At 51.9% G+C, this 27,350-nt stretch overlaps 1 protein-coding gene across 1 annotated transcript; it reads left to right on the forward strand.

Annotated features, from left to right (window-relative positions):
* Positions 1-237: 237 nt before the first annotated feature.
* LOC141174183 (transmembrane protein 178B-like) lies at positions 238-26,313 on the forward strand. Its single transcript, XM_073658957.1, has 4 exons — positions 238-768; positions 21,885-21,998; positions 22,723-22,860; positions 25,205-26,313. Exons 1-4 carry the CDS (start codon positions 354-356, stop codon positions 25,447-25,449), a joined length of 912 nt encoding a protein of 303 aa, XP_073515058.1. The 5' UTR covers positions 238-353; the 3' UTR covers positions 25,450-26,313.
* Positions 26,314-27,350: the final 1,037 nt, after the last annotated feature.

Consider the following 27,350-nt stretch of genomic DNA (forward strand, 5'->3'; position numbering starts at 1 on the left):
TATCCAGTGTTCGGGGCTGCAGGTGTACACGGCTCGGTGTATGCGGTATCCAGGGTTCGGGGCTGCAGGTGTACACGGCTCGGTGTATGCGGTATCCAGGGTTCGGGGCTGCAGGTGTACACGGCTCGGTGTATGCGGTATCCAGGGTTCGGGGCTGCAGGTGTACACGGCTAGGTGTATGCGGTATCCAGGGTTCGGGGCTGCAGGTGTACACGGCTCGGTGTATGCGGTATCCAGTGTTCGGGGCTGCTGGCTCCTCCCCGGCCTCCTCTCTCTCCCTCCACTCTCGGAGCAGTGTCGGTGGCGGGGCTGATGCTGGGGCCGGTGCCCGGGGTGTGATCCCCGGTGTCGCTATGAGGCTGCTGGCCGGTGCCGGGCTGTGTCTCGCCCTGGCCGCTCTGGCTCTTCTGGCCGTGGCTCTGTGCACCGATCACTGGTACGAGACCGACGCCCGGAGACACCGGGACCGCTGCAGGAAACCGGGGGGAAAGCGGAACGACCCGGGCTACATGTACACCCCCGGGCAGCAGCTGCCGCTGCGGGGAGGCGGACAGTCCCGGAGCCGGGGAGAGCTGCTGCAGAGGGGGCTGCGGGTCATCTCCAGAGCGGGGGAGCCGGGGCCGAGCAGCCGGGAGGTGGCCGCTCCCCGACACTACCTGGCCGGGGACTCGCACTGCACCCGCCGCTTCAACTCCACCGTGTCCGGGCTGTGGAGGAAATGTCACCGGGAGGGGTTCGACAAGGACACGGAGGAGCTGATCCTGAAAGGTAGGGAGCGTCATTACCGGGACCCCCTGTATTATGACCGGGAGCATCAGTCGCTGGGACCCCCCTGTATTATGACCGGGAGCATCAGTCGCTGGGACCCCCCTGTATTATGACCGGGAGCATCAGTCGCTGGGACCCCCCTGTATTATGACCGGGAGCATCAGTCGCTGGGACCCCCCTGTATTATGACCGGGAGCATCAGTCGCTGGGACCCCCCTGTATTATGACCGGGAGCATCAGTCGCTGGGACCCCCCTGTATTATGACCGGGAGCATCAGTCGCTGGGACCCCCCTGTATTATGACCGGGAGCATCAGTCGCTGGGACCCCCCTGTATTATGACCGGGAGCATCAGTCGCTGGGACCCCCCTGTATTATGACCGGGAGCATCAGTCGCTGGGACCCCCCTGTATTATGACCGGGAGCATCAGTCGCTGGGACCCCCCTGTATTATGATCGGGAGCATCAGTCGCTGTGACCCCCTTGTATTATCACTGGGACCCCCTGTATTATGACCGGGAGCATCAGTCGCTGGGACCCCCCTGTATTATGACCGGGAGCATCAGTCGCTGGGACCCCCCTGTATTATGACCGGGAGCATCAGTCGCTGGGACCCCCCTGTATTATGACCGGGAGCATCAGTCGCTGGGACCCCCCTGTATTATGACCGGGAGCATCAGTCGCTGGGACCCCCCTGTATTATGACCGGGAGCATCAGTCGCTGGGACCCCCCTGTATTATGACCGGGAGCATCAGTCGCTGGGACCCCCCTGTATTATGACCGGGAGCATCAGTCGCTGGGACCCCCCTGTATTATGACCGGGAGCATCAGTCGCTGGGACCCCCCTGTATTATCACTGGGACCCCCCTGTATTATGACCGGGAGCATCAGTCGCTGGGTCCTCCCTGTATTATGACCGGGAGCATCAGTCGCCGGGACCCCCCTGTATTATGACCGGGAGCATCAGTCGCTGGGACCCCCTGTATTATGACCGGGAGCATCAGTCGCTGGGACCCCCCTGTATTATGACCGGGAGCATCAGTCGCTGGGACCCCCCTGTATTATGACCGGGAGCATCAGTCGCTGGGACCCCCCTGTATTATGACCGGGAGCATCAGTCGCTGGGACCCCCCTGTATTATGATCGGGAGAATCAGTCGCTGGGACCCCCCTGTATTATGATCGGGAGCATCAGTCGCTGGGACCCCCCTGTATTATCACTGGGACCCCCTGTATTATGACCGGGAGCATCAGTCGCTGGGACCCCCCTGTATTATGATCGGGAGCATCAGTTGCCGGGACCCCCCTGTATTATCACCGGGACCCCCCTGTATTATGACCGGGAGCATCAGTCGCTGGGTCCTCCCTGTATTATGACCGGGAGCATCAGTCGCTGGGACCCCCCTGTATTATCACCAGGACCCCCTGTATTATGACCGGGAGCATCAGTCGCTGGGACCTCCCTGTATTATGACCGGGAGCATCAGTCGCTGGGACCCCCCTGTATTATCACCAGGACCCCCTGTATTATGACCGGGAGCATCAGTCGCTGGGACCTCCCTGTATTATCACCGGGAGCATCTGTCGCTGGGACCCCCCTGTATTATCACCAGGACCCCCTGTATTATGACCGGGAGCATCAGTCGCTGGGACCCCCCCTGTATTATGACCGGGAGCATCAGTCACTGGGACCCCCCTGTATTATCACCGGGACCTCCTGTATTATTACTGGGAGCATCAGTCGCTGGGACCCCCCTGTATTATCACCGGGACCCCCTTGTATTATTACTGGGAGCATCAGTCGCTGGGACCCCCCTGTATTATCACCGGGACCCCCTTGTATTATTACCGGGAGCGTCAGTCACCGGGACCCCCCTTCTGTCATTACCGGTAGCGTCAATTTCCGGAAACCCCCTCTATTCTTAATGGCGCCACCCCAGTGTCATCACTGGGACCCCCCTCTATTATTATTGGAGCATCAAATATCTAGACCCCCCTGTGTTATTATTGAGATCCCCCACCCCCCTGTAGTAATTATAGGGACCCCTTCTGTCATTACAGAAACCCCTCAATTACCGGGACCCCCTCTATTATTACAAGGTGTGTTCATTACTGGAAGCGTCATATATCGGAGGACCCCTCTCTATCATTACCGGGGTCTACATGACAATAGTCGGGGGCTTCTTGTAATCTATCCCCCCCACACTCCCCATTTCACCTGATGATCGCAGTCATCCATGCAGGGTCAGAGGATGATGGGTGGCCCCTCCTACACTTATGACCTGAGCAAAGGGGTCCTGGGATAGGACCCTCACCTAGTGCTGTGAACCAAGGGGTCCTGGTGTGCTGAGGGGACCCTGCCAGTGCGGAGCCCCCGGAACATGTGGTCGTCATGTCATTGAAGTTAGTGGTGTTTGTGCTGCACCAAAGTGCCGGGGTCAGAGGGTCCAGATGTCGCCCCTGGTGCCGGGATCAGAGGGTCCAGATGTCGCCCCTGGTGGCGGGATCAGAGGGTCCAGATGTCTCCCGGTGTCGGGACCCCTCTGATATCCAGATGATAGGACCCTTTATTCACCGTATGAAGGGGCCCCTCTGATTGGAGTAACCCCTTTAATGACCATATTGGGGCCCTTTTATTGACTAAGACCCCTGTGGTGAGTGCACTGTGGGACCCCTTTATGTGCTGTATGTCAAGGCTGGGGGTCCATGTGGTCGGGGTCCTTTTATATTATCCAGGCCGCCAGGACCCCTCACTTTGCCAAGAGCTCCACAATCCACAGTGACCCCCCCCCGGCTGTTACCTGGAGTTTACTGAATCCCACTGACCCCTTATTCAGAGCTGAAGTACCCGGACCCCCCATGTTCAGAGCCCACCTCCACGTCTACATCCCATTTGGTGCCGGGCAGCCCCCAGAGATCCAGGTAATAATACACCTTTAGGACCAGTGACTTTCCCGGTGTCTCATCTCCGACCTCCTGCGTGGGCGCTAATATAAATGCACGGCCCCTCTGCTCGTAATATCAATGTCTACGAAGGGGGTCTGCTGTGTCTGTGTACAGGGGGAGGCGTTGACTGTAGAGGGCCATAAATGAGGATTTAATGGGCAGGGAGACGGATGGACGACTTTATACCCTACAGCCTCGTAATAAGATGCTGGAGATTATAGATCGTAGCCGGGGGCCACCAGGGGCGACGTCGGGACAGCCAGTATAATGATGGTAGAACTACAATACCCAGCACAGCCTGATGGTACACTGACTGTCATGGCATGCTGGGAGTATAAGTTCCCCAAGTACAGGAGAGTAGATTGACATACAGTGCCTTGAAAGTCTTCACACCCTGTGAACTTTTCCACATTGTTTCATGTTACACCCACAAATTTACATGTATTTTATTGGGATTTTATGAGACACCAACACTAAGTAACAAGTATTTGTGACTTGTAAAGGAAATTATACAGGGTTTTCTAATTGTTGTAAAAATATAAATCTGATAATTGTGCCGTGCGTTTGTATGCAGCCCCCGGAGTCTGAAGACCCCACATAAAATCCTGAGTGGCCAATCACCCCCAGAAGTCACATCATTAGTACATTGCGTCCACCGGGGTGTGATTTCTTCTCAGTATAACTACAACTGTTCTGTGAAGGCCTCAGAGGTTTGTGGGAGAACATTAGGGATCAAACGGAATCATGAAAACCAAGGAGCTCACCAGAAAGGTCAGGGATAAAGTTGAAAACCAAGGAGCCCACCAAGACAGGTCAGGGATAAAGCTGAAAACCAAGGAGCCCACCAAGACAGGTCAGGGATAAAGCTGAAAACCAAGGAGCCCACCAAGACAGGTCAGGGATAAAGCTGAAAACCAAGGAGCCCACCAGACAGGTCAGGGATAAAGCTGAAAACCAAGGAACCCACCAGACAGGTCAGGGATAAAGCTGAAAACCAAGGAGATCACCAGACAGGTCAGGGATAAAGCTGAAAACCAAGGAGATCACCAGACAGGTCAGGGATAAAGCTGAAAACCAAGGAGATCACCAGACAGGTCAGGGATAAAGCTGAAAACCAAGGAGCTCACCAGACAGGTCAGGGATAAAGCTGAAAACCAAGGAGCCCACCAAGACAGGTCAGGGATAAAGCTGAAAACCAAGGAGCCCACCAGACAGGTCAGGGATAAAGCTGAAAACCAAGGAGCCCACCAGACAGGTCAGGGATAAAGCTGAAAACCAAGGAGATCACCAGACAGGTCAGCGATAAAGCTGAAAACCAAGGAGCTCACCAGACAGGTCAGGGATAAAGCTGAAAACAAAGGAGCTCACCAGACAGGTCATGGATAAATCTGAAAACCAAGGAGCCCACCAGACAGGTCAGGGATAAAGCTGAAAACCAAGGAGCCCACCAGACAGGTCAGTGATAAAGTTATGGAGAAGAGTAAAGCAGGGTTAGGTTATTTAAAAAAAAAAAACAAGCTCTGAACATCTCACAGAGCACTGTGCAATCCATCATCCAAAAATGGAAGGAGAATGGCACAACTGCAAACCTACCAAGACATGACCATCCACCCATGACATCCCAAGCAAGGAGAGCACTAATGAGAGAACCTGCCAAGAGGCCCATGGTCACTCGGGGCGGTCTGTCCACGGGACAATTAGTCGTATTCTCTACATATCTGGCCTTTATGGAAGGGTGGCAAGTAGAAAGACATTTGTGACAGCCATAAAAATTCCCATGTTAAGGACACAGCGAGCATGTGGAAGAAGGGGCTCTGCTCAGATGAGACCAAAGGAAATCTTTTTGGCCTAAATGTAAAATGCTATGTGTGGTGGAAAACTAACACTGCACATCACCCTGAAAACACCATCCCCACCGTCACACATAGTGGTAGCATCCTGCTGTGGGGAGGCTTTTCTCCAGCAGCGGCAGGGAAGCAGGTCAGAGGTGATGGGAAGATGGATGGAGCTAAATACCGGGCAGTCCTGGAGGAAAACCTGTTAGAGGCTGCAGGAGACTTGAGACCGGGGCGTAGGTTCACCTTCCAGAAGGACAACGACCCTCAACATCCTGCCAGAGCTACAATGGAGGATTTAGATCAGAACATATTCCTGTGTGTGAACGGCGCAGTCACAGTCCAGACCCAAATCCCAGAGAATCTGTGACAAGACATGAAAATTACTGATCACAGATGTCTCCGTCCAATCACTGAGCGAGAGCGAGTGTGCAAAGAAGGGGCAAAATGTCACCTCTAGATGTGCAAAGCTGTAGAGACAGCCCCCAAAAGACTGCAGCGAAAGGTGGGAGAGACAGCCCCCAAAAGACTGCAGCAGAGAAAGGTGGGAGAGACAGACCCCAAAAGACTGCAGCAGGGAAAGGTGGGAGAGACAGACCCCAAAAGACTGCAGCAGGGAAAGGTGGGAGAGACAGACCCCAAAAGACTGCAGCAGGGAAAGGTGGGAGAGACAGACCCCAAAAGACTGCAGCAGGGAAAGGTGGGAGAGACAGCCCCCAAAAGACTGCAGCGAAAGGTGGGAGAGACAGCCCCCAAAAGACTGCAGCAGAGAAAGGTGGGAGAGACAGACCCCAAAAGACTGCAGCAGGGAAAGGTGGGAGAGACAGACCCCAAAAGACTGCAGCAGAGAAAGGTGGGAGAGACAGACCCCAAAAGACTGCAGCAGAGAAAGGTGGGAGAGACAGACCCCAAAAGACTGCAGCAGAGAAAGGTGGGAGAGACAGACCCCAAAAGACTGCAGCAGAGAAAGGTGGGAGAGACAGACCCCAAAAGACTGCAGCAGAGAAAGGTGGAGAGACATACCCCAAAAGACTGCAGCAGAGAAAGGTGGGAGAGACATACCCCAAAAGACTGCAGCAGAGAAAGGTGGGAGAGACAGACCCCAAAAGACTGCAGCAGAGAAAGGTGGGAGAGACAGACCCCAAAAGACTGCAGCAGAGAAAGGTGGGAGAGACAGACCCCAAAAGACTGCAGCAGAGAAAGGTGGGAGAGACAGACCCCAAAAGACTGCAGCAGAGAAAGGTGGGAGAGACAGACCCCAAAAGACTGCAGCAGAGAAAGGTGGGAGAGACAGACCCCAAAAGACTGCAGCAGAGAAAGGTGGGAGAGACAGACCCCAAAAGACTGCAGCAGAGAAAGGTGGGAGAGACAGACCCCAAAAGACTGCAGCAGAGAAAGGTGGGAGAGACAGACCCCAAAAGACTGCAGCAGAGAAAGGTGGGAGAGACAGACCCCAAAAGACTGCAGCAGAGAAAGGTGGGAGAGACAGACCCCAAAAGACTGCAGCAGAGAAAGGTGGGAGAGACAGACCCCAAAAGACTGCAGCAGAGAAAGGTGGGAGAGACAGACCCCAAAAGACTGCAGCAGAGAAAGGTGGTCTTACAAAGTACTGACTCAGGGGGCTGAAGACTAATGAACCCACAATTGTCCTATTTATATTTGTAGTGTACTTGGTTACCTCGTATCATTTCCTTTACTTGTTACTTTGTATCACAGAAAATCCCAATATTGCACATCTACATTTGTGGGTGTAATGTGAAAAAATGTGGAAAAGTCCACAGGGTATCAAGACTTCTTCAAAGCACTGTATGTATTACAAATATACACCCGATCTATCACCCGCATCCTGGATATTGTAAGACCCTCCAAATATCAATGAGAAAACGGTGCGGCCAGCGATCACGCTGAGGAGGTCTCACCCACCAATATCACTGATCACACAGCGGCTTGCACTGCAGCGCGCGGGATCGGTGATTGCACTGCAGCGCGCGGGATCGGTGATTGCACCGCAGCGCTCGGGATCGTTGATTGCACCGCAGCGCGCGGGATCGGTGATTGCACCGCAGCGCTCGGGATCGTTGATTGCAGCGCGCACAGCACTCGGGATCGGTGATTGCACCGCAGCGCTCGGGATCAGTGAGCAAAGTGCTGGCAGGAAGCCTGGAGTGTAGGCCATGAGGCTCTGGCTGAATGGCAACGCTGCAGCTAATGATTGATAACACCCCTCTTTGCGTTTTGGGGGTCGCGCTCCCTGGCCGCTATAGACCGCCACAATGTACCGTGACTGCGGTTTGGTTGTAACATCACAAAGTGTATGAATTTTCCGGGGGGGCCATCACGTGACCTCAGTCGCCCCGAGTCTGAATCCTACAATCTCTGATTGCGGCAAATTTTGTCACTTTTTCTGCCAGATTGTGAGTAATATTGGTGGGATGTGATGTAAAGGGGACCTCCAGAAATATCAAGATAAAGGATAAAGGGGACCTCAAGAAATATCAGGATAAAGGGGACCTCCAGAAATATCAGGATAAAGGATAAAGGGGACCTCCAGAAATATCAGGATAAAGGGGACCTCCAGAAATCTCAGGATAAAGGATAAAGGGGACCTCAAGAAATATCAGGATAAAGGGGACCTCCAGAAATATCAGGATAAAGGATAAAGGGGACCTCCAGAAATATCAGGATAAAGGGGGCCTCCAGAAATATCAGGATAAAGGATAAAGGGGGCCTCCAGAAATGTCAGGATAAAGGGGACCTCCAGAAATATCAGGATAAAGGATAAAGGGGACCTCCAGAAATATCAGAATAAAGGGGGCCTCCAGAAATATCAGGATAAAGGATAAAGGGGACCTCCAGAAATATCAGGATAAAGGGGGCCTCCAGAAATATCAGGATAAAGGATAAAGGGGGCCTCCAGAAATGTCAGGATAAAGGGGACCTCCAGAAATATCAGGATAAAGGATAAAGGGGACCTCCAGAAATATCAGAATAAAGGGGGCCTCCAGAAATATCAGGATAAAGGATAAAGGGGGCCTCCAGAAATCTGTAGGCTAAAACTTATCACCAAAGTGTGCTGCATTATCTTAGAGATACTACACTTTATAATAACTCTGTTCTGTAGGTGAAGCTCCTGCACAGCAGCGCTGCGTGGCTGCAGACTAGAGCCAAGTAGGATGGAGCTGTAATAGGGCTGCCATAGTGATCTATGGGACCCTCACTGCCGTACTGTGGACCCCTGGGACTCCGCCGTTACATCCTCCATGCACATGTGGCTCGTCTTGCTCTAGGTCAGTGTTTCCCAAACCCCATCCTCGCGGCCCCCCACAGGTCATGTTTTCAGAATCTCCTTAGTATTACACAGGTGATTGAAGTATTATCAGGAATTCTCTCACCTGTGCAATACTAAGGAGGTCCTGAAAACATGACCTGTGGGGGGCCGTGAGGATGGGGTTTGGGAAACACTGCTCTAGGTGTTCGACTGGAGATGGCCGCACCCAGTACCCATCTCTGCCCACAGAGCGGCACTTTATACTAACTGCACCCGTAGATTATACCTCAATATGGGCAGCATGGTGGCTCAGTGGTTAGCACTGTACTATATATAGGGCAGCACGGTGGCTCAGTGGTTAGCACTGTACTATGTATAGGGCATCACGTGGCTCAGTGGTTAGCACTGTACTATATATAGGGCAGCACGGTGGCTCAGTGGTTAGCTCTGTACTATATAAAGGGCAGCACGGTGGCTCAGTGGTTAGCTCTGTACTATATAAAGGGCAGCACGGTGGCTCAGTGGTTAGCACTGTACTATATATAGGGCAGCACGGTGGCTCAGTGGTTAGCACTGTACTATATATAGGGAAGCACGGTGGCTCAGTGGTTAGCACTGTCCTATATATAGGGCAGCACGGTGGCTCAGTGGTTAGCACTGTCCTATATATAGGGCAGCACGGTGGCTCAGTAGTTAGCACTGTACTATATATAGGGCAGCACGGTGGCTCAGTGGTTAGCACTGTACTATATATAGGGCAGCATGGTGGCTCAGTGGTTAGCACTGTACTATATATAGGGCAGCACGGTGGCTCAGTGGTTAGCACTGTACTATATATAGTGCAACATGGTGGCTCAGTGGTTAGCACTATTATACATACATATAATATATATACATATAATATATATATATATATATATATATTAGTACAGCACGGTGGCTCAGTGGTTAGCACTGTTGCTTTGCAGCGCTGGGGGCCTGGGTTCAAATACCACCAAGGACAACATCTGCCAGGAGTCTGTATGTTCTCCCCATATTTCGTGGGTTTCCTCTCACACACCAAAGACTGATTGGGAATGTAGATTGTGAGCCCCAATAGGGACAGCGATGTCTGTAAAGCGCTGCGGAATATGATGGCGCTGTATAAAGTGAATAAAATAAGTAAATAAAAAATATAATGCCGCACAAAGAGTTAAAAGTTTAAGTCAGAATATATACTGTATGTCTGGTTTGTGGTAAAACTACAACTCCCAGCATGCTCTGACAGCCTTGCGCTGTATAAATGTGTATAGTATATTTCTGTTCTACAGCTGCTGCAGAACCTCGATTTCCAGAGTAATGATGGCAGACTGTGGCTGTGTGTGATATAGATATATATATATATATACAGTACAGACCAAAAGTTTGGACACACCTTCTCATTTAAAGATTTTTCTGTATTTTCATGACTATGAAAATTGTACATTCACACTGAAGGCATCAAAACTATGAATTACCACATGTGGAATTATATACTTAACAAAAAGGTGTGAAACCACTGAAAATATGTCTTATATTCTAGGTTCTTCACAGTAGCCACCTTTTGCTTTGATGACTGCTTTGCACACTCTTGGCATTCTCTTGATGAGCTTCAAGAGGTAGTCACCGGAAATGGTCTTCCAACAATCTTGAAGGAGTTCCCAGAGATGCTTAGCACTTGTTGGCCCTTTTGCCTTCACTCTGCGGTCCAGCTCACCCCAAACCATCTCGATTGGGTTCAGGTCTGGTGACTGTGGAGGCCAGGTCATCTGGCGTAGCCCCCCATCACTCTCCTTCTTGGTCTAATAGCCCTTACACAGCCTGGAGGTGTTTGGGGTCATTGTCCTGTTGAAAAATAAATGATGGTCCAACTAAACGCAAACCGGATGGAATAGCATGCCGCTGCAAGATGCTGTGGTAGCCATGCTGGTTCAGTATGCCTTCAATTTTGAATAAATCCCCAACAGTGTCACCAGCAAAGCCCCCCCACACCATCACACCTCCTCCTCCATGCTTCACGGTGGGAGCCAGGCATGTAGAGTCCATCCGTTCACCTTTTCTGCGTCGCACAAAGACACGGTGGTTGGAACCAAAGATCTCAAATTTGGACTCATCAGACCAAAGCACAGATTTCCACTGGTCTAATGTCCATTCCTTGTGTTCTTTAGCCCAAACAAGTCTCTTCTGCTTGTTGCCTGTCCTTAGCAGTGGTTTCCTAGCAGCTATTTTACCATGAAGGCCTGCTGCACAAAGTCTCCTCTTAACAGTTGTTGTAGAGATGTGTCTGCTGCTAGAACTCTGTGTGGCATTGACCTGGTCTCTAATCTGAGCTGCTGTTAACCTGCGATTTCTGAGGCTGGTGACTCGGATAAACTTATCCTCAGAAGCAGAGGTGACTCTTGGTCTTCCTTTCCTGGGGCGGTCCTCATGTGAGCCAGTTTCTTTGTAGCGCTTGATGGTTTTTACAACTGCACTTGGGGACACTTTCAAAGTTTGCCCAATTTTTCGCACTGACTGACTTTCATTTCTTAAAGTAATGATGGCCACTCGTTTTTCTTTACTTAGCTGCTTTTTTCTTGCCATAATACAAATTCTAACAGTCTATTTAGTAGGACTATCAGCTGTGTATCCACCAGACTTCTGCACAACACAACTGATGGCCCCAACCCCATTTATAAAGCAAGAAATCCCACTTATTAAACCTGACAGGGCACACCTGTGAAGTGAAAACCATTTCCGGTGACTACCTCTTGAAGCTCATCAAGAGAATGCCAAGAGTGTGCAAAGCAGTCATCAAAGCAAAAGGTGGCTACTGTGAAGAACCTAGAATATAAGACATATTTTCAGTTGTTTCAGACTTTTTTGTTAAGTATATAATTCCACATGTGTTAATTCATAGTTTTGATGCCTTCAGTGTGAATGTACAATTTTCATAGTCAAGAAAATACAGAAAAATATTTAAATGAGAAGGTGTGTCCAAACTTTTGGTCTGTACTGTGTGTGTGTGTGTGTGTGTGTGTGTGTGTGTGTGTGTGTGTGTGTATATATATATATATATTACACAAATAATGCGCTGCTCATAGTAACAGACGGAGGTGCTGCCCGCCGCTGTCCATGGTGCTGAATGTGAAGTGCGCAGAGACCTGAGGACTGGTGAGGGGTTATGGATTTGTCGGCTCAGTGCTGGTGGTGCATGCTGGGGTTTGTAGTTTGGCAGCAGTTGGGGAACATTGCAGCACTGTGCAAAAGTCTTAGGCAGGTGAGAAATAATGCAGCAGAAGCTTCAGCCATAGAAGGGTTAATGGTTAATTTCTATCAAGTAATAAACTATAGAGAATGAAGAAAAGAGAAATGTAAATCCAATCAGCATCCGGTGGCCGCCCGTCGCCCCCAGTCATCAGCATCCGGTGGCCGCCCGTCGCCCCCAGTCATCAGCATCCGGTGGCCGCCCGTCGCCCCCAGTCATCAGCATCCGGTGGCCGCCCGTCGCCCCCAGTCATCAGCATCCGGTGGCCGCCCGTCGCCCCCGTCATCAGTATCCGGTGGCCGCCCGTCGCCCCCAGTCATCAGCATCCGGTGGCCGCCCGTCGCCCCCAGTCATCAGCATCCGGTGGCCGCCCGTCGCCCCCGTCATCAGTATCCGGTGGCTGCCCGTCGCTCACATCACCAGATACAGATGGGCGGTTTCCAGATACTGATGACGGGGGCGACGGGCGGCCACCGGATACTGATGACGGGGGCGACGGGCGGCCACCGGATACTGATGACGGGGGCGACGGGCGGCCACCGGATACTGTTGACGGGGACGACGGGCGGCCACCGGATACTGTTGACGGGGACGACGGGCGGCCACCGGATACTGATGACGGGGACGACGGGCTGCCACCGGATACTGATGGCGGGGGCGACGGGCTGCCACCGGATACTGATGACGGGGGCGACGGGCTGCCACCGGATACAGATGACGGGGGGCGACGGGCTGCCACCGGATACTGATGACGGAGGGCGACGGGCTGCCACCGGATACAGATGACGGGGGCGGCCACCGGATACTGATGAGATTCACATTTCTGTTCAGTTACTTTGTATTGGGATAATTGATAACAATGCATTAACCCTTCTGTTCCTGGAAGCTTCTGACTGCAGCATTCCCCCCCGCCTAACACTTTTGCACGGCCCTGTACACACACGTGCGGCCTGCAGCGACTGCCGGGGCCGGGTGCTGCCGCCGCTGTCCATGGTGCTGAATGTGAACCTGAGCTCAGAGCCGCTGGCACCGGTGAGGGGTGACGGATGTGCGGCCCATAATCGAGCCCCTCGTATCCATCACACGCCATTTCTCCGGAGCTGATTAACCCCTCGCGCCCCGCACAGCGCAGCGACGCCACTTCCTTCATGCTAATAATGTGATTCACACACACGTGCTATATTTATTTCTGTGGAAAATTGTGTGCGGTGCTGAGAAGTCACATTGCTTAGCAGGGGGGCTGCGCGCAAAATCTAATGGCTGAGACGACTCGAGGTGTGAAATGCGGGATTGACTCTTTCGGTGCCGGAGGGGACGAGGAGCCCGTGGGCTGCTGGAATATAGTTCACAAGGTTAAGATTAGATCAGCAGAGGGATGTATCGCCATATTACTAGGACGGGGGGGGGGGTGACAGCAGCCATATTGGTTGTCACTTGAAGGGGTGTCAGATGTGTAAACCTCATTGATTAGGAGTTATTCACTATGTATACAGCTGCTGGGACCCCTATAGATCAGTGGGTGAACCCTCCAGCATTTTCCCTGCAGCGCTCCCGCTGGTGTCACAAGGTATTGCACCATTTACATCCAAATCAATGGACCCTCTATGTAATGTATGGACATACTGGGTCCTCCAGACATGACTTTATCACAGTGCCCCATATATTTACTTTCCTTTGATGTGTCAGAAATCCTAGTCCTGTCTCATCACAGGCTCCGATTACTGGTTTGATCCTCCACCATGCTTTACACTGCAGTTGGCTTTGTTCAGACTGGCTGCTGTATATTAGCCCACCACTAGGTCATTGCTCAGGAGGGATAGAGTGGTTATAAACCCCCACAAGACTGAGGCAAATGAGCCATGGCAAGAGGGGGCTCCTGGGGGTCTGCAGTGATGTCTATAGCGGTGGGGGAGGGGAGGTGGAGCAGATGCAGCCCACTCCACTGCTGCACTCATCATTAGGGGGACGCTCCTGTTACATGGAGACCGGATGATGCAGACTGGTACCGGAGGCGCTAAATGGACCATTGAGCTGCACAATAAGGAGATAAGCGGCATCAGACGCCCGGGCACTGCTGCTCTCCGAAGAATGAAGAGTGAATATCCACCCTGAGGTCCTGGGAGGACGGCCGTCCCCAGGGTCCATTCATTTCTAAGCTGAAATCTGCAGCATTTCTGCCTCCAAACTGCACCGATGTGCGGCCGAAGCAGCGGAAAAGTCGTCGCGCCGATGGAGGAGGCCGGTGCTCATCCGGCTGTGTGGACGCCCCCTGATTATTGCTCCTGTACAAGGGCCCTGAGCTACAACTCATCCACTTTCATGGGATTGTAAAATATTGGGGATTTTACATAACAAAAAAAAAAAAGCCCTGAATTCAGTGCTGATTTTTGTCATTTTTGTTGCCTTTTTTTCCAGCAGAAAATCACCGTTGGCCGAAAACAAATAGGTGACATGACCGGCCGTGCAATGTGTTTTTGTTTTTGTGACTTTTTTGTGTGTTTTCTGACTTCATATATGGTCTGGTTTTTATTTCATGCATTTTCTGTAGGAAAAAAAAGGCCACAAAATACTTGTAAAAATGCAAGAAAAGCCTAGAAGTCAGAAACTGCAAAAAGAAATGGCAACATGGAAAGAGAAGGTTTTTATATGTGAAGTGGTTGATTTCCGATCTGTTTGTCGTGCAGATATCAGTGCGATTGTTCCCAATCCCACCTGCCCCCCTTATCCCTGCGCCCCCTATAACCCGCTGCCTCACCTGACGGGTACTGTGTATCGGGAGGCAATGGACCTATGAGGACACTATTATCAGCGCTCCCCCCTCTGGGGCCTAAATATTACTGGTCCATAAAATAGAGCAGGAATGTTTAATCTGTAGGGGTCCGACCTCCGGGACCCCCTGCTGTCAGCACAATTACGTGCCCACCTCGGCTGTGGTTGGATCTGGGGGCTCTGCCCTCCTGACTGCAGTAATTGCTATATTCCCTGTGAAGTAACAATTTGTCTCTTAGAACTCTGCATTGTATCGTTCCTCATTAGTTCTTCCTGGAAATGTCTGAATAAATTAACAGCTGGACCAAGGTGATTAGGATGTATCCCTTCACCATCTGACACCATCAGCCTTATTTGGAGATGTCTTCTCGAGGAGGAATGGGAACACCGGCTTATCTATTAATTTATACATTTACAGGAGGAATAACAGAGGACCGACACAGCAGAGTTCTGAAAAAGAAAAGAGATTTAGCAGATTTTTTTGGGTGGGAGGGACGAGTATCAGACAAGTCAGGAGGGCGGACAGACCCTATATATCGCACTCGGGTATCGAAGATGGCACCGAACGCTGGCGGACTGGTGTAGTTCTCCTGGTGACCCTGACAGTCCATCAAACAGCCTCTTGTATCTCCGCTCCCAGCAGTTGTGACATCGCTGCCGGGAAATTCCAGGACGGTCTGTAAAAGTAAAGCACTTAATGACCGGTCCATAAGAGAATGTAAGAAGCTTCTGCAGAATATTCTCCCTCTGAGGCCTCGCTCACATCTGCGGATAAAAAATTGGACGCGCGTCGGGCGTGTGTAATCTGTTTTTAACGTAATCTTTTACATACTGTAATTCTCTATGTAATTTTAAAGCGAGATTACAATTAATAAAGCAATGTTATATACAGAGAGATAGATGATAGAAAGATATTAGATACATAATAGATATTAGATAGATATCCTGCAGACATATTATTTCACCCCCCCCCCCTACATGTTATAAACTTTCACCCTTTATTGCCTTTCGTGTGGAGTTCAGTGTTGAGCTTTTTATGCTTTGTTTAACCTAATAAATAAATTAAACACATGACAAGGAGTTCTCCCTATTTTTGGTAACCAGCAAAGGTAAAGCAGACAGGTGCCATATTATCAAACTGGGAAGGTCCCTGGTTATTGGGTCCTTCCCAGCCTAAAAATACCAGCCCTCCGCCGCCCCAGAAGTGGAGCATCACATGAGATGTGGCAATTGGGGTAATGGGGCTTGGGGTTGATGTCAGCTGTTAATTGTCAAAAATCACCGGTGGCATCAAGTCCTGGGGTTAGTAATGGAGAGGGGTCTGTCAGACAACCCCCATTACTAACCCGGTAATAAAAACACACACAAAGAAAAAATACTTTGCCCTTTGTGAGACTCAGCGACTGATGAGCGGTGTAGTTACTGACGTCACCACTGTCCAGAGTCGCTGGGTCCCATGGAGCGCAGCAGGAGCCGGAGCGGCTGCTTCATTCACTGAACGAGGCTCCATAGCCTTTGAACGTTGGATTCCAGGATCGTCGTGGGACCGCCAAGGACTACGTCGAACCTGCGTGGGAACTTTTTGTTTTCTAATAAATTGGTGAACGAGGGAAAGTGGTTTGTCTTTATATCTCTCTCTTCATATTTTTCAGGTTTCCATTTGTGGACTATGTCAAACCTGCATGGTGATTTTTTTTTTTTATTTTTATTTTTTTTAATAAATTGGTGAACCAGGAAAGTGTCGGAGTGTTTATTCAAATAAAAGATTTTTTGTGTATTAATGGAGAGGGGTCTATCAGACACCCCCATTACTAACCCCATAAGAAAAAGTAAAAACTTTTTCTTATGGGGTTAGTAATGGGGGTGTCTGATAGACCCCTCTCCATTGATAACCCCAGGGGTTGATGGCAGATGTGATTTTTGGCAATCCACAGCTGACATCAACCCCAACCACCATTACCCCAATTGTCCTGGTGTGATGAGGCGTCCAGAAAAAGTAAAAAGTCAAGTCGGCAACTCTGAAGCCAGCAGAAGTTTCCTCTTGAGATCAGGGATGGCAGGGCCTTCCTGGTGGGGATGGCAGGGCCTTCCTGGTGGGGATGGCAGGGCCTTCCTGACGGGGGTGGCAGGGCCCTCCTGGCGGGGGTGGCAGGGCCTTCCTGGCTGGGATGGCAGGGCCCTCCTGGTGGGGATGGCAGCGCCTCCTGGCAGTGAGGGACGGTTGCTGGGAAGGTGGCGCTTTTACATAGTCTCTGCAGCAAAATCTGAAGCTGCAAAAAACTGGCTGAAGATTTTGGGGGTGAAATGCTGTAGATTTGGGGCACATTTCTCCCATGCGCTATGAAGGGTGCAGTCCTCATGTGCACCATCACGATTTAACCCCTGTTAGTTTCCAATAATGGAGATGTATTAATTAATCGTTTAAATTCCTGATTGTGTACGGCGCAGCCATGAACTGTCTCCCGCACAGATCTCCTCCCTGCGCAGAGCCTTTAATCCCCCCTAATCCACTAACCGCTATCCCCTTACCCTGGATGCCGGATGACGATGGTGTGTGCGGCTGCCAGCCTCTCGTTGCCTCTCGTCTCCCCTCGTTGCCTCTCGTCTCCCCTCGTTGCCTCTCGTCTCCCCTCGTTGCCTCTCGTCTCCCCTCGTTGCCTCTCGTCTCCCCTCGTTGCCTCTCGTCTCCCCTCGTTGCCTCTCGTCTCCCCTCGTTGCCTCTCGTCTCCCCTCGTTGCCTCTCGTCTCCCCTCGCCGCCTCTCGTCTCCCCTCGCCGCCTCTCGTCTCCCCTCGCCGCCTCTCGTCTCCCCTCGTTGCCTCTCGTCTCCCCTCGCCGCCTCTCGTCTCCCCTCGCCGCCTCTCGTCTCCCCTCGCCGCCTCTCGTCTCCCCTCGCCGCCTCTCGTCTCCCCTCGCCGCCTCTCGTCTCCCCTCGCCGCCTCTCGTCTCCCCTCGCCGCCTCTCGTCTCCCCTCGCCGCCTCTCGTCTCCCCTCGCCGCCTCTCGTCTCCCCTCGTTGCCTCTCGTCTCCCCTCGTTGCCTCTCGTCTCCCCTCGCCGCCTCTCGTCTCCCCTCGTCGCCTCTCGTCTCCCCTCGCCGCCTCTCGTCTCCCCTCGCCGCCTCTCGTCTCCCCTCGCCGCCTCTCGTCTCCCCTCGCCGCCTCTCGTCTCCCCTCGCCGCCTCTCGTCTCCCCTCGCCGCCTCTCGTCTCCCCTCGTTGCCTCTCGTCTCCCCTCGTTGCCTCTCGTCTCCCCTCGTTGCCTCTCGTCTCCCCTCGTTGCCTCTCGTCTCCCCTCGTTGCCTCTCGTCTCCCCTCGTTGCCTCTCGTCTCCCCTCGCCGCCTCTCGTCTCCCCTCGTTGCCTCTCGTCTCCCCTCGTTGCCTCTCGTCTCCCCTCGCCGCCTCTCGTCTCCCCTCGCCGCCACATTCTGCACCGGGGCGTCTGATCCAGGATAGAAACGGATTCATTCTTATACGCGGAGAATACGTTTCAGCATTTGCTGCTTACAGAAACCTGCTGTACCGTTTATTGTCCTCTGTTATCAGCCATTTCATTATGTCTGTGGTGGATTGTAATGCAGAAGGTCCAGATAAATGGCTGCGCTCAGTCACTACTGGGCTGGGGCCACGTGAGCGTTCATTATGGGCTGGGTTTAGGGCCGTGCACTGGGATGTATGGCGCACTGTGGGGCCCCGGAGCCTTCTATGGGCCCACAATGGCACTTGTAGAAAGTTGGTATTACATAACATGGCATATTGCCACCCTCCTAAATGGTGACTCTACAGGGTCCGGACATGCAGCAATGTTGTGTTCATGGACTCGACCGTGTAATGCCGCCATGTGAGGCCATAGAAGTCAATGCTCCAACGTCAGCCGAGCCCCAAATGTTTTTGCTATGGGGCTCGTCCACTTTATCCATTTGCCCTCACTCCTCTGTTATCGGGGTCTGTCCTTGGATTTGGTTTTCTGAGTTTGATTAGTTGGGGGTCCGACCTTTGAGACCCCAACAAACATTGAATAACCCTTTGTGTGCAGGACAGTAGATATGGGAGAGGGGTCGATGTCCGCTCCTGTATGTCGGGCCGGAGGGGGGATAATGTATCGCACAGATGACGGTGACCCGGGCATTCGGGGGCACGTCGCTGCTTTTCTGGTGAATCCCACCTGTTTCGCCATATGCTGTCACTAAAGAGGCGAGGGGCTGCGGAGGATGGGGGTCGTGCACGGCTGGCCATATACGTAGATTTATGCCTGGGCTCATGAGACCACCCAGCCAATGTACGTGACCACTAGTCCAAACCAGAAAGCTGCTACTGCTGGACGGCCCTGGTCTGTCTAACCCTTGAGCCCCACAAATCTGCGGGTAGACGGAGGTATCGGCCGCCTCGTACCTGCCGGCAGCACTATGGTGTCCGGACCCGTTCGCTGAAGTTTTGTTTTTCACTCTTTGCCCCCTATCACCTCCATGCTGCTCTGTGTACTGCTGGCTGCAGAAAGAGTTAACTGAGCATCTGTCAGTGAGCTCATTTGGAGGTGAGAATGTATTATTGCTCTCATCCTCGCTGCTGATTTATGACCACACAGCAGCTGAACTGAACTTTTATGTAGTCAAAAAAATCAGCAGAGAGAAAATAAGTCATAAACTCTCCTGTCAGAGGAGCTCACTAACACATTTTCAGTTAACTCCTTCTGCAGATAACAGTACCCAGAGCAGCACAGAGGCGATAGGAGGCAAATGTGCAATATTTTCACTGAAACTCAATTGCAATTTTTTTTATTTGCAAAAAATATATATATTTAATATAAAAAACCAAGTCCCCGGGGAGTTTGTGCCCTTTATACTCCGGCCTCGGCCTTCCTGACGCTTTATCCACCACTTTACTACAGGACGCTATGGATCTACGTATGTGATGACTTGTACTTGGTGCATTAGAGTGCGGCCGTCTCCGGAGCTGCATTTATAATGCTGACCGTTTCTGCGCTCACATGTGCTGGTCGTTCCTGCTCATCCTCCACATCCTGAGCTGTATACGAGCTGCCGATAAGATAAGGGGGACCCTAGCTCTCTCGCCGCGTCCGCTGTCTCCCGCCGTGCCGCGTCCGCTGTCTCCCGCCGTGCCGCGTCCGCTGTCTCCCGCCGTGCCGCGTCCGCTGTCTCCCGCCGTGCCGCGTCCGCTGTCTCCCGCCGTGCCGCGTCCGCTGTCTCCCGCCGTGCCGCGTCCGCTGTCTCCCGCCGTGCCGCGTCCGCTGTCTCCCGCCGTGCCGCGTCCGCTGTCTCCCGCCGTGCCGCGTCCGCTGTCTCCCGCCGTGCCGCGTCCGCTGTCTCCCGCCGTGCCGCGTCCGCTGTCTCCCGCCGTGCCGCGTCCGCTCTCCCCCCGCCGTGCCGCGTCCGCTCTCCCCCGCCGTGCCGCGTCCGCTCTCCTGCTGCGTCCGCTTTACTAAATACTAGTATTTCCCATGAATAAATCTGGAGCATGTTTTTCTTATAACGGTGCTTTAGCTGTTCCTCTGTTGTTCCTACTGGAAATAATATGAATACTTTGCCAACTAGGCGTTACAAGTTAGTGCTCTGTCCCTCCTTGGTCTGACATTGGCGCCTCTGATTGGACAGTGATTGAGCAGGGACACGCCCCCATCTAATACTTGCCAACTGTCTGTGTATTTCCAGGCAGAACCACAGAGGAACACAATGAAGAGTTCTGGGGGAGGATTCAGTACAAGTAACTCTGGGGACTTATCGTTCCCTCTGCAGACGGAAACTGACACCAATAAGCAGCGACATTTGCTACAAGTTCTACTTTGCAGCTTTTTTCCCTTTTGCAGCTTTTATTATAAGTGACCGGACTCGGTAAGGAGGGTCTGGCCTAGGAGGGCATGACCCATGATGTGCCATGCAGCTGGCGCTCGTTGTGGCTGCCGCCCGCGCCGCTCCTGGATGTTTAATTTTCTGGGGCACAAACTGCAAACGTTTGATCCCTTCCGCCGTGTGCGTTTTTGCAGTGCGCTTCCCCTTTAAGACTGCACACCCTTGGCTGACGAGCGCTGGACGCGTCCAGGACATAACGCCGTGTTATTGTCTTTCTTTCCGTGGACTCATTAAATATTAACCCCGCGGTTACAGGATGATGTCAGCATTTTACAAGCGGAGACTTCGGGGAAGTATTTCCTATAGATCAGTGGATTAATTAGGTGGCATCAGTCATTCATGTGAACGCGGGCAAACGACAGGCCCAGACCCGCCGCGGTCCAGACAGCGTCTAATGGGGGGAACTATGCCAGACATTGGGGGACGATGGATGAGGGGGACGGATCCAGCATTTAAAGGGACAGTACACCTATAATAGGTCGGATCTCGTAGATGGCGATATGTTGGCGAGAATCACAGTCCCTTTAAATGGCAAGTGGGATGGGGCCAACCAGGTAAAGGTGTGGAGTAACTCTGTCATCACAGCGCACCCCTCTAAATTCCGGTCCACCCCAATGTCCGCCCCTGGGGTCCACTCCAATGTCCGCCCCTGGGGTCCGCCCCTGGGTGTCCCTTCCCTGTACCCTGTGCACATCCGGCCACCGCCGGAGCTGCTGATTGCTGGAGACCCCCGGTGTCACATCTGATGTGTGTGACCCGTCCTGAAGATAAGACTTCAAGATCTAAACCCCTTTTAAGGAGACAAATTATTTATAGTCTTATTGGCAATGCTCCATGGGAAAAACATGCAAATTAGCAAGAAAAGCCCTCGCTGGTGCCACCTATTGGTAGAAATTACCTGTATGTTAGTTTTGTATCTGAGCAGTAACTTACCTCCCACCACTAGGTGGCACCAGCGAGGGCTATTTTTCCAGGTGAAAACTAATTTGCATGTTTTTCCCATGGAGCATTGCTAGTAAGCCGCCATACTCCTCAAGGGGAACCAGAGGATCGAAGCAGATGCAGAAGCAGCCCTGATTGTCTGAAATATCCCAGCCCCCCGCTCCCCCATCAGGGGCCGTGTGCCCTGAATTTGGCTTCTTCTCACGTTGTCGTCTTCCTTCTCTTGCAGGAATCGTTCAGCGCTGCGCTCCCGTCCGGTATCATTACACCTCCTCCTCGCTGCCGACCAACCTGCCAATCAACGTCACCAAGACCATCCGCCAGGACGAGTGGCACGCTCTGCGTAAGTGCAGGAACCCTGGGAGGCCAGAGGGGGCGCCGTGGGAGATGTTCGGCCTGTTACAGTCCTTCACCCCCCCCCCCCCTCTCCATATCAGCATGCATATCCTGTTCTTATAAAGGCATGGGTGGTCAGTGTATGATCAGTGGGGTCCCACCGATCCCAAGAAGCGAGTCCTGTGTGAATGGATGGGTAATGTGTGACCACTGCTGTGGAAGCAGTGGTCTCACAGGCGCCACCATAGAAGTGAATGGACTCTACGGTTCCATGGACAGGTGGGGGTCAGACCTTCCCGGATCACCTTCCTTTGCCCCCAGAGAGAACCCATGAATGCTCGGCAAAGTGAGTGTGCATGGCGGAGGGGGTCAGGAGGAACCCAGCATATTGCTGACTGCTGTCTAAAAGTGTATGTCCAGCTTTATGGTGGTCTCACAGGGACGCTCCTAAAACTGCATTCACAGACTTCTGAGCTGTAATCTCCCAGCATCCCCTGCTTCTTCACTCTCTGCTGTGCCGACATCATTTGCACTTTTCCCTTATCTAATACAGAAAAATCTAACTTCTTGCTGCATTCCTGGAAGCTGATTGACGCCGGGGCTGTGGGCACGCCTGCTGACTGTTTCCAGTAGTCTCAGCTGTGACTGACAGCTGCCGGCCCTTTCTCCACTTTTTCTGCAGTCTTATTGTCCGGTGCCTGAGATCTGATCTGTTATGCTTCCCTCCCCAGATCTGCGGCGGATGACGGCCGGCTTTGTCGGGATGGCGGTCTCCATCATCTTGTTCGGGTGGCTGATCGGCGTGCTGGGCTGCTGTAAGGAGCACGACCTGATGCAGTACGTGGCCGGCCTGCTGTTCCTCATGGGAGGTGAGACGACTTTTCTCTCCCCTTTCGGGTCGTGGATTGAGCTAATTATCGGCTATTGACTTGTCTCCGCGCGGAGAGACTGGAGATTGATGACGGCTACGCCAGCTGAGGACGCGGGAGGGGCGGCCCTAGATCCATTTCTAAGAGGTCTTATGGGACCCTCACAGACGACCTTGTCTCGCGGGTGCAGGCTGATTTATTATAGATGGAGATGCACGTCCCGTCCTAAACGCATGACGATCAGGGGTAAAATAAAGTGAGGGGACTGCATCTGTAGGAGCTGGAGTGGCGGCCATATGGATTGCTGCAGCGCGATGTGAACAGGGCCTAAGGGCGTGTGCACACGGTGCATTTCTGCTGCGAACCTCGCACAGTGCAAATAACGATGCGGTACGCATCACTGCCAGGCCGCCGCAGACGTGCACATTCTGTAAATCTGCTGCGGCTAGTAAGTAAGATTTCCTAAAATCCAGAGCAGAGCACACAGCGAATCCCCCAGCCACCAATCTGAGAATGATATATGGTCACACTGACTCCAATGGCGCTTGTAGAAATCCCTGCGGAGCTTCTGACGCGTGAGGAGGGAGAGAACCACAAAGTGCAGCAAAACTTGTACGTGGTCATGAATGAGCCGAGAGGAGCTTGGAAGAAGGAAGATAAGAGTCAGAAAGAGCTCACTGATGGATCCTCAGCTAACTCATTCTGCAGCCAGCCAGAGAAGGCATAGGACAGGTGATAGAAGGCGAACGGTGCAAAATGTTTCACGACATCCAAGGTTTTTAGACAAAAATGTATGGTTTATGTAAAGATAATTGCCCCCGAAGGTCCTCTGAGTCCGGCTCCAAGCCTCCGGGGGGCTGATATCTGCACATCGTGGGTCAGTCGTCATTCACACTGTTATACGCCCGCAGGAAGCGGCTGAACCTCTGCCGTTATTCAGAGATTAACCCTTTATGACTAATCTAAGAGAAAAAAAAATGATATGGATGATTATAGTTCATCATCATTCTTCATCCATGAGATTCAGGTCGTCGGCCATTGACTCTTTGGCTTTAACTTGTATGCATATCTGTCAATCTGAGTGTAGCTGCAGTGTAGAGCATAGGGGAGATTCAGGGGAGCTGCGGCCTGAGGCTTTCACGAGAAAGGAGGTGGATGTCCTTTTACCTGAGACTAATACAGTGCCAGTAAGATACAGATACGGGTCATAGTTCTGCCCTCAATACTGGAGAAAACCCATAAGGTCTCTGCTTCAGAGGATCTGTTATTAGAAGCCTTTCAGCAATAGGATCATAAGTTGTTCCTTTCCTGAGATCCCAGGGATCCACTGTAATTTGCGGCAGAACCTTGCAACCGTGTTCCGTTTCCTGCAGTGCCCCCACAGGGCAAATGAAGCATTACACTTTCTCATTAAAACCAATAGACTGTGTAATGCGTTGACACTCGGGGTCCTCCGCAGCCCGAGAGGCTTTCAGAGCTGCTGTCTGCCCTAATGATGATCGATGAGGATCCTGACAACTTCTCCATTAACTCAGGACAAAGAAGTGAAACCTGGGCGCCCGTGATCACTGGAATCCAACCCCACGTGCGGAAAGTATTTGCAGCCCCCATCGTTAGTGCATGTTGATGGGATCTGCAGACAGATATTGATGGTACAGGAAGCTGACCATTGGGACCCTGCACTGCGCTGCTTGGTGGAGCGGCGGCCGGAACCGCACCATTCATTACTGGGAGATTGAGTGCAGCGTTCAGCAATCTCCAGCCGTCCCATAGACAGTAAGTGGAGTGGTGGCAGCCATCACTATTCAGACAGGGCACTGTAGAGCCGTCCTCCTGCACATGGGCAATGGCGGAACTTTAAGCTCGGGGACTCCAATGCAGAAGCTCCATTGGGCCCCCGAGTTATTCTTAAGTCTTTAATAGTAATGGTCTTTTCATATGGGCCAAAGGGACCTCCTGGGCCCGGGTGTGATCGCAACCCCTGCACCTATATAGTTATGCCCCGGCACGTGGGAAATGTACGGTGAGGGCCGATTGGCCACCAGAAGCCTGATGGTAGGATCCATTGTGTGCCACCAGGAATGGGACAGCAGTGGGGAAAGGTCACATCATAGAGTGAGGTATTGGGGAGCAACAGCAGAGGGGTCACAGGGATAAAGGGGCCACTAGCACCTCCAAAGCTGGTGCACTTGTGCATTGTAAGGAGCTATTGGACGTGCATTGTTCTGTGTCCGCTCCTTTATGGAGCATTCACAGCATTTGGAGCAATGTCCTCCATATTTGACAGATTTCTTTCATCACCACGCTCTGATTTTGCAATGATCTATTGATCCTTTCTTTTTAGGAACGTGCTGTATCATCTCCCTCTGCACCTGCGTAGCCGGCATCAATTTTGAGCTGTCCCGGTATCCACGCTCCGTGTACGGTTTACCAGAAGACATCAGCCACGGGTATGGCTGGTCGATGTTCTGTGCCTGGGGCGGGCTGGGACTCACCCTCCTCTCCGGATTTCTCTGCACTTTGGCTCCATCGCTTAGTGCTTCCCAATCCGCCGTCCACAAGCCACGGCAGGAGAACGGGGCAGTGTGACCGAATATTCACAGGAGCGGATATGAATACCCCCTCGAAAAAAAATATATATCCCCCAAAAAAAAAAGGACATGCCACCAGACCGAGGTGCTCGTATCCGGCTCCGGAAAGTTGTTCTGTTCAACTTGTGTGTCTGACCATGTGATTGCTTGTGAAACTAACAAACGGGAATTCTGGGGACGGTGTGGTGGGGGGACATGGCCAGAAGGGACTTGTGGGGTCTCGCTCCTGGGAAACACCACAGATGAAGGTCGACCTTTAGGTGCCGTCATGGGAAAGTGACTTTAATGGCCGGAGTCTAAAGGTTTCACGTGGTTCTACGGGATCCATCCCAGACCAGATCCTCTCCCCCGTGTACAGACTTTCATCAGTTCGGTGCAGCTAATTGACCATTGCCTAAGGGTTCAGTGTTTTGGGGGATTTTCTACACACGCAGATCTAGAATATACAACAGCTAACTGGTTTTTACATGTTTTAATACGGTCCACAAAAAACAACAACAATCACCCGCCTTACACGTCCATAACCGGCCCCCCGCAAATACTATTCCGGACCGCGCCCGGACGAGGGCACAAGAGAAAACATCCGGCCGTGCCTTCATAGTCGGTCTCCATCGGAAAAAGGGAACAAATCAACAGTACGATGTCGCTGCCCCCCGACCATCCGGTCCCACGCGATCGGCGTCTCCAGCGGATGGGAAGGACGGAAAACCTCGTGCGGGAGAAGGGAATACACGGATCTGGAGGTCTTCTGGAGGTGACGGAATAATGTACATGTGGTCCCAGCACCAGTTATAAGAAATCGGATTATTGTATTTTGCTTTTCTTTTTTAACCTAATTTATTGAATAAATAGATTAAACCGGTATCTGCCGATGATCGCGCCATTCATCCCCGCACAGAAAACAGGACCGGATTGTAATTATGTCTTTATGGGGGGAGGGTTCATAGCAACGATAAAAGTGAGGAGTCTTTCAGGAGCTGATTGACACCAGCACACTGCTGACGACGCGGGAGATGACGAAATCTAGAGGTGGGGAACAGACGGCCGGAGCGGCCGAAATACATGCACACATACATACATAGATAGATAGATATACAGCCCTGGCAAAAATGAAGAGACCAATGCAATTTTCATTTTCTCTGATTTTTCTCTTTATAGGTACAGTTCAGACCAAAAGTTTGGACACACCTTCTCATTTAAAGATTTTTCTGTATTTTCATGACTATGAAAATTGTACATTCACACTGAAGGCATCAAAACTATGAATTACCACATGTGGAATTATATACTTAACAAAAAAGTGTGAAACAACTGAAAATATGTCTTATATTCTAGGTTCTTCACAGTAGCCACCTTTTGCTTTGATGACTGCTTTGCACACTCTTGGCATTCTCTTGATGAGCTTCAAGAGGTAGTCACCGGAAATGGTCTTCCAACCATCTTGAAGGAGTTCCCAGAGATGCTTAGCACTTGTTGGCCCTTTTGCCTTCACTCTGCGGTCCAGCTCACCCCAAACCATCTCGATTGGGTTCAGGTCTGGTGACTGTGGAGGCCAGGTCATCTGACATAGCCCCCCATCACTCTCCTTCTTGGTCAAATAGCCCTTACACAGCCTGGAGGTGTTTGGGGTCATTGTCCTGTTGAAAAATAAATGATGGTCCAACTAAACGCAAACCGGGTGGAATAGCATGCCACTGCAAGATGCTGTGGTAGCCATGCTGGTTCAGTATGCCTTCAATTTTGAATAAATCCCCAACAGTGTCACCAGCAAAGCCCCCCCACACCATCACACCTCCTCCTCCATGCTTCACGGTGGGAACCAGGCATGTAGAGTCCATCCGTTCACCTTTTCTGCGTCGCACAAAGACACGGTGGTTGGAACCAAAGATCTCACATCTG

This window comes from Phyllobates terribilis, unplaced genomic scaffold (assembly GCF_046119375.1).
Source record: "Phyllobates terribilis strain yellow unplaced genomic scaffold, ASM4611937v1 Scaffold_13__5_contigs__length_258822181, whole genome shotgun sequence".
Taxonomy (NCBI): domain Eukaryota; kingdom Metazoa; phylum Chordata; class Amphibia; order Anura; family Dendrobatidae; genus Phyllobates; species Phyllobates terribilis.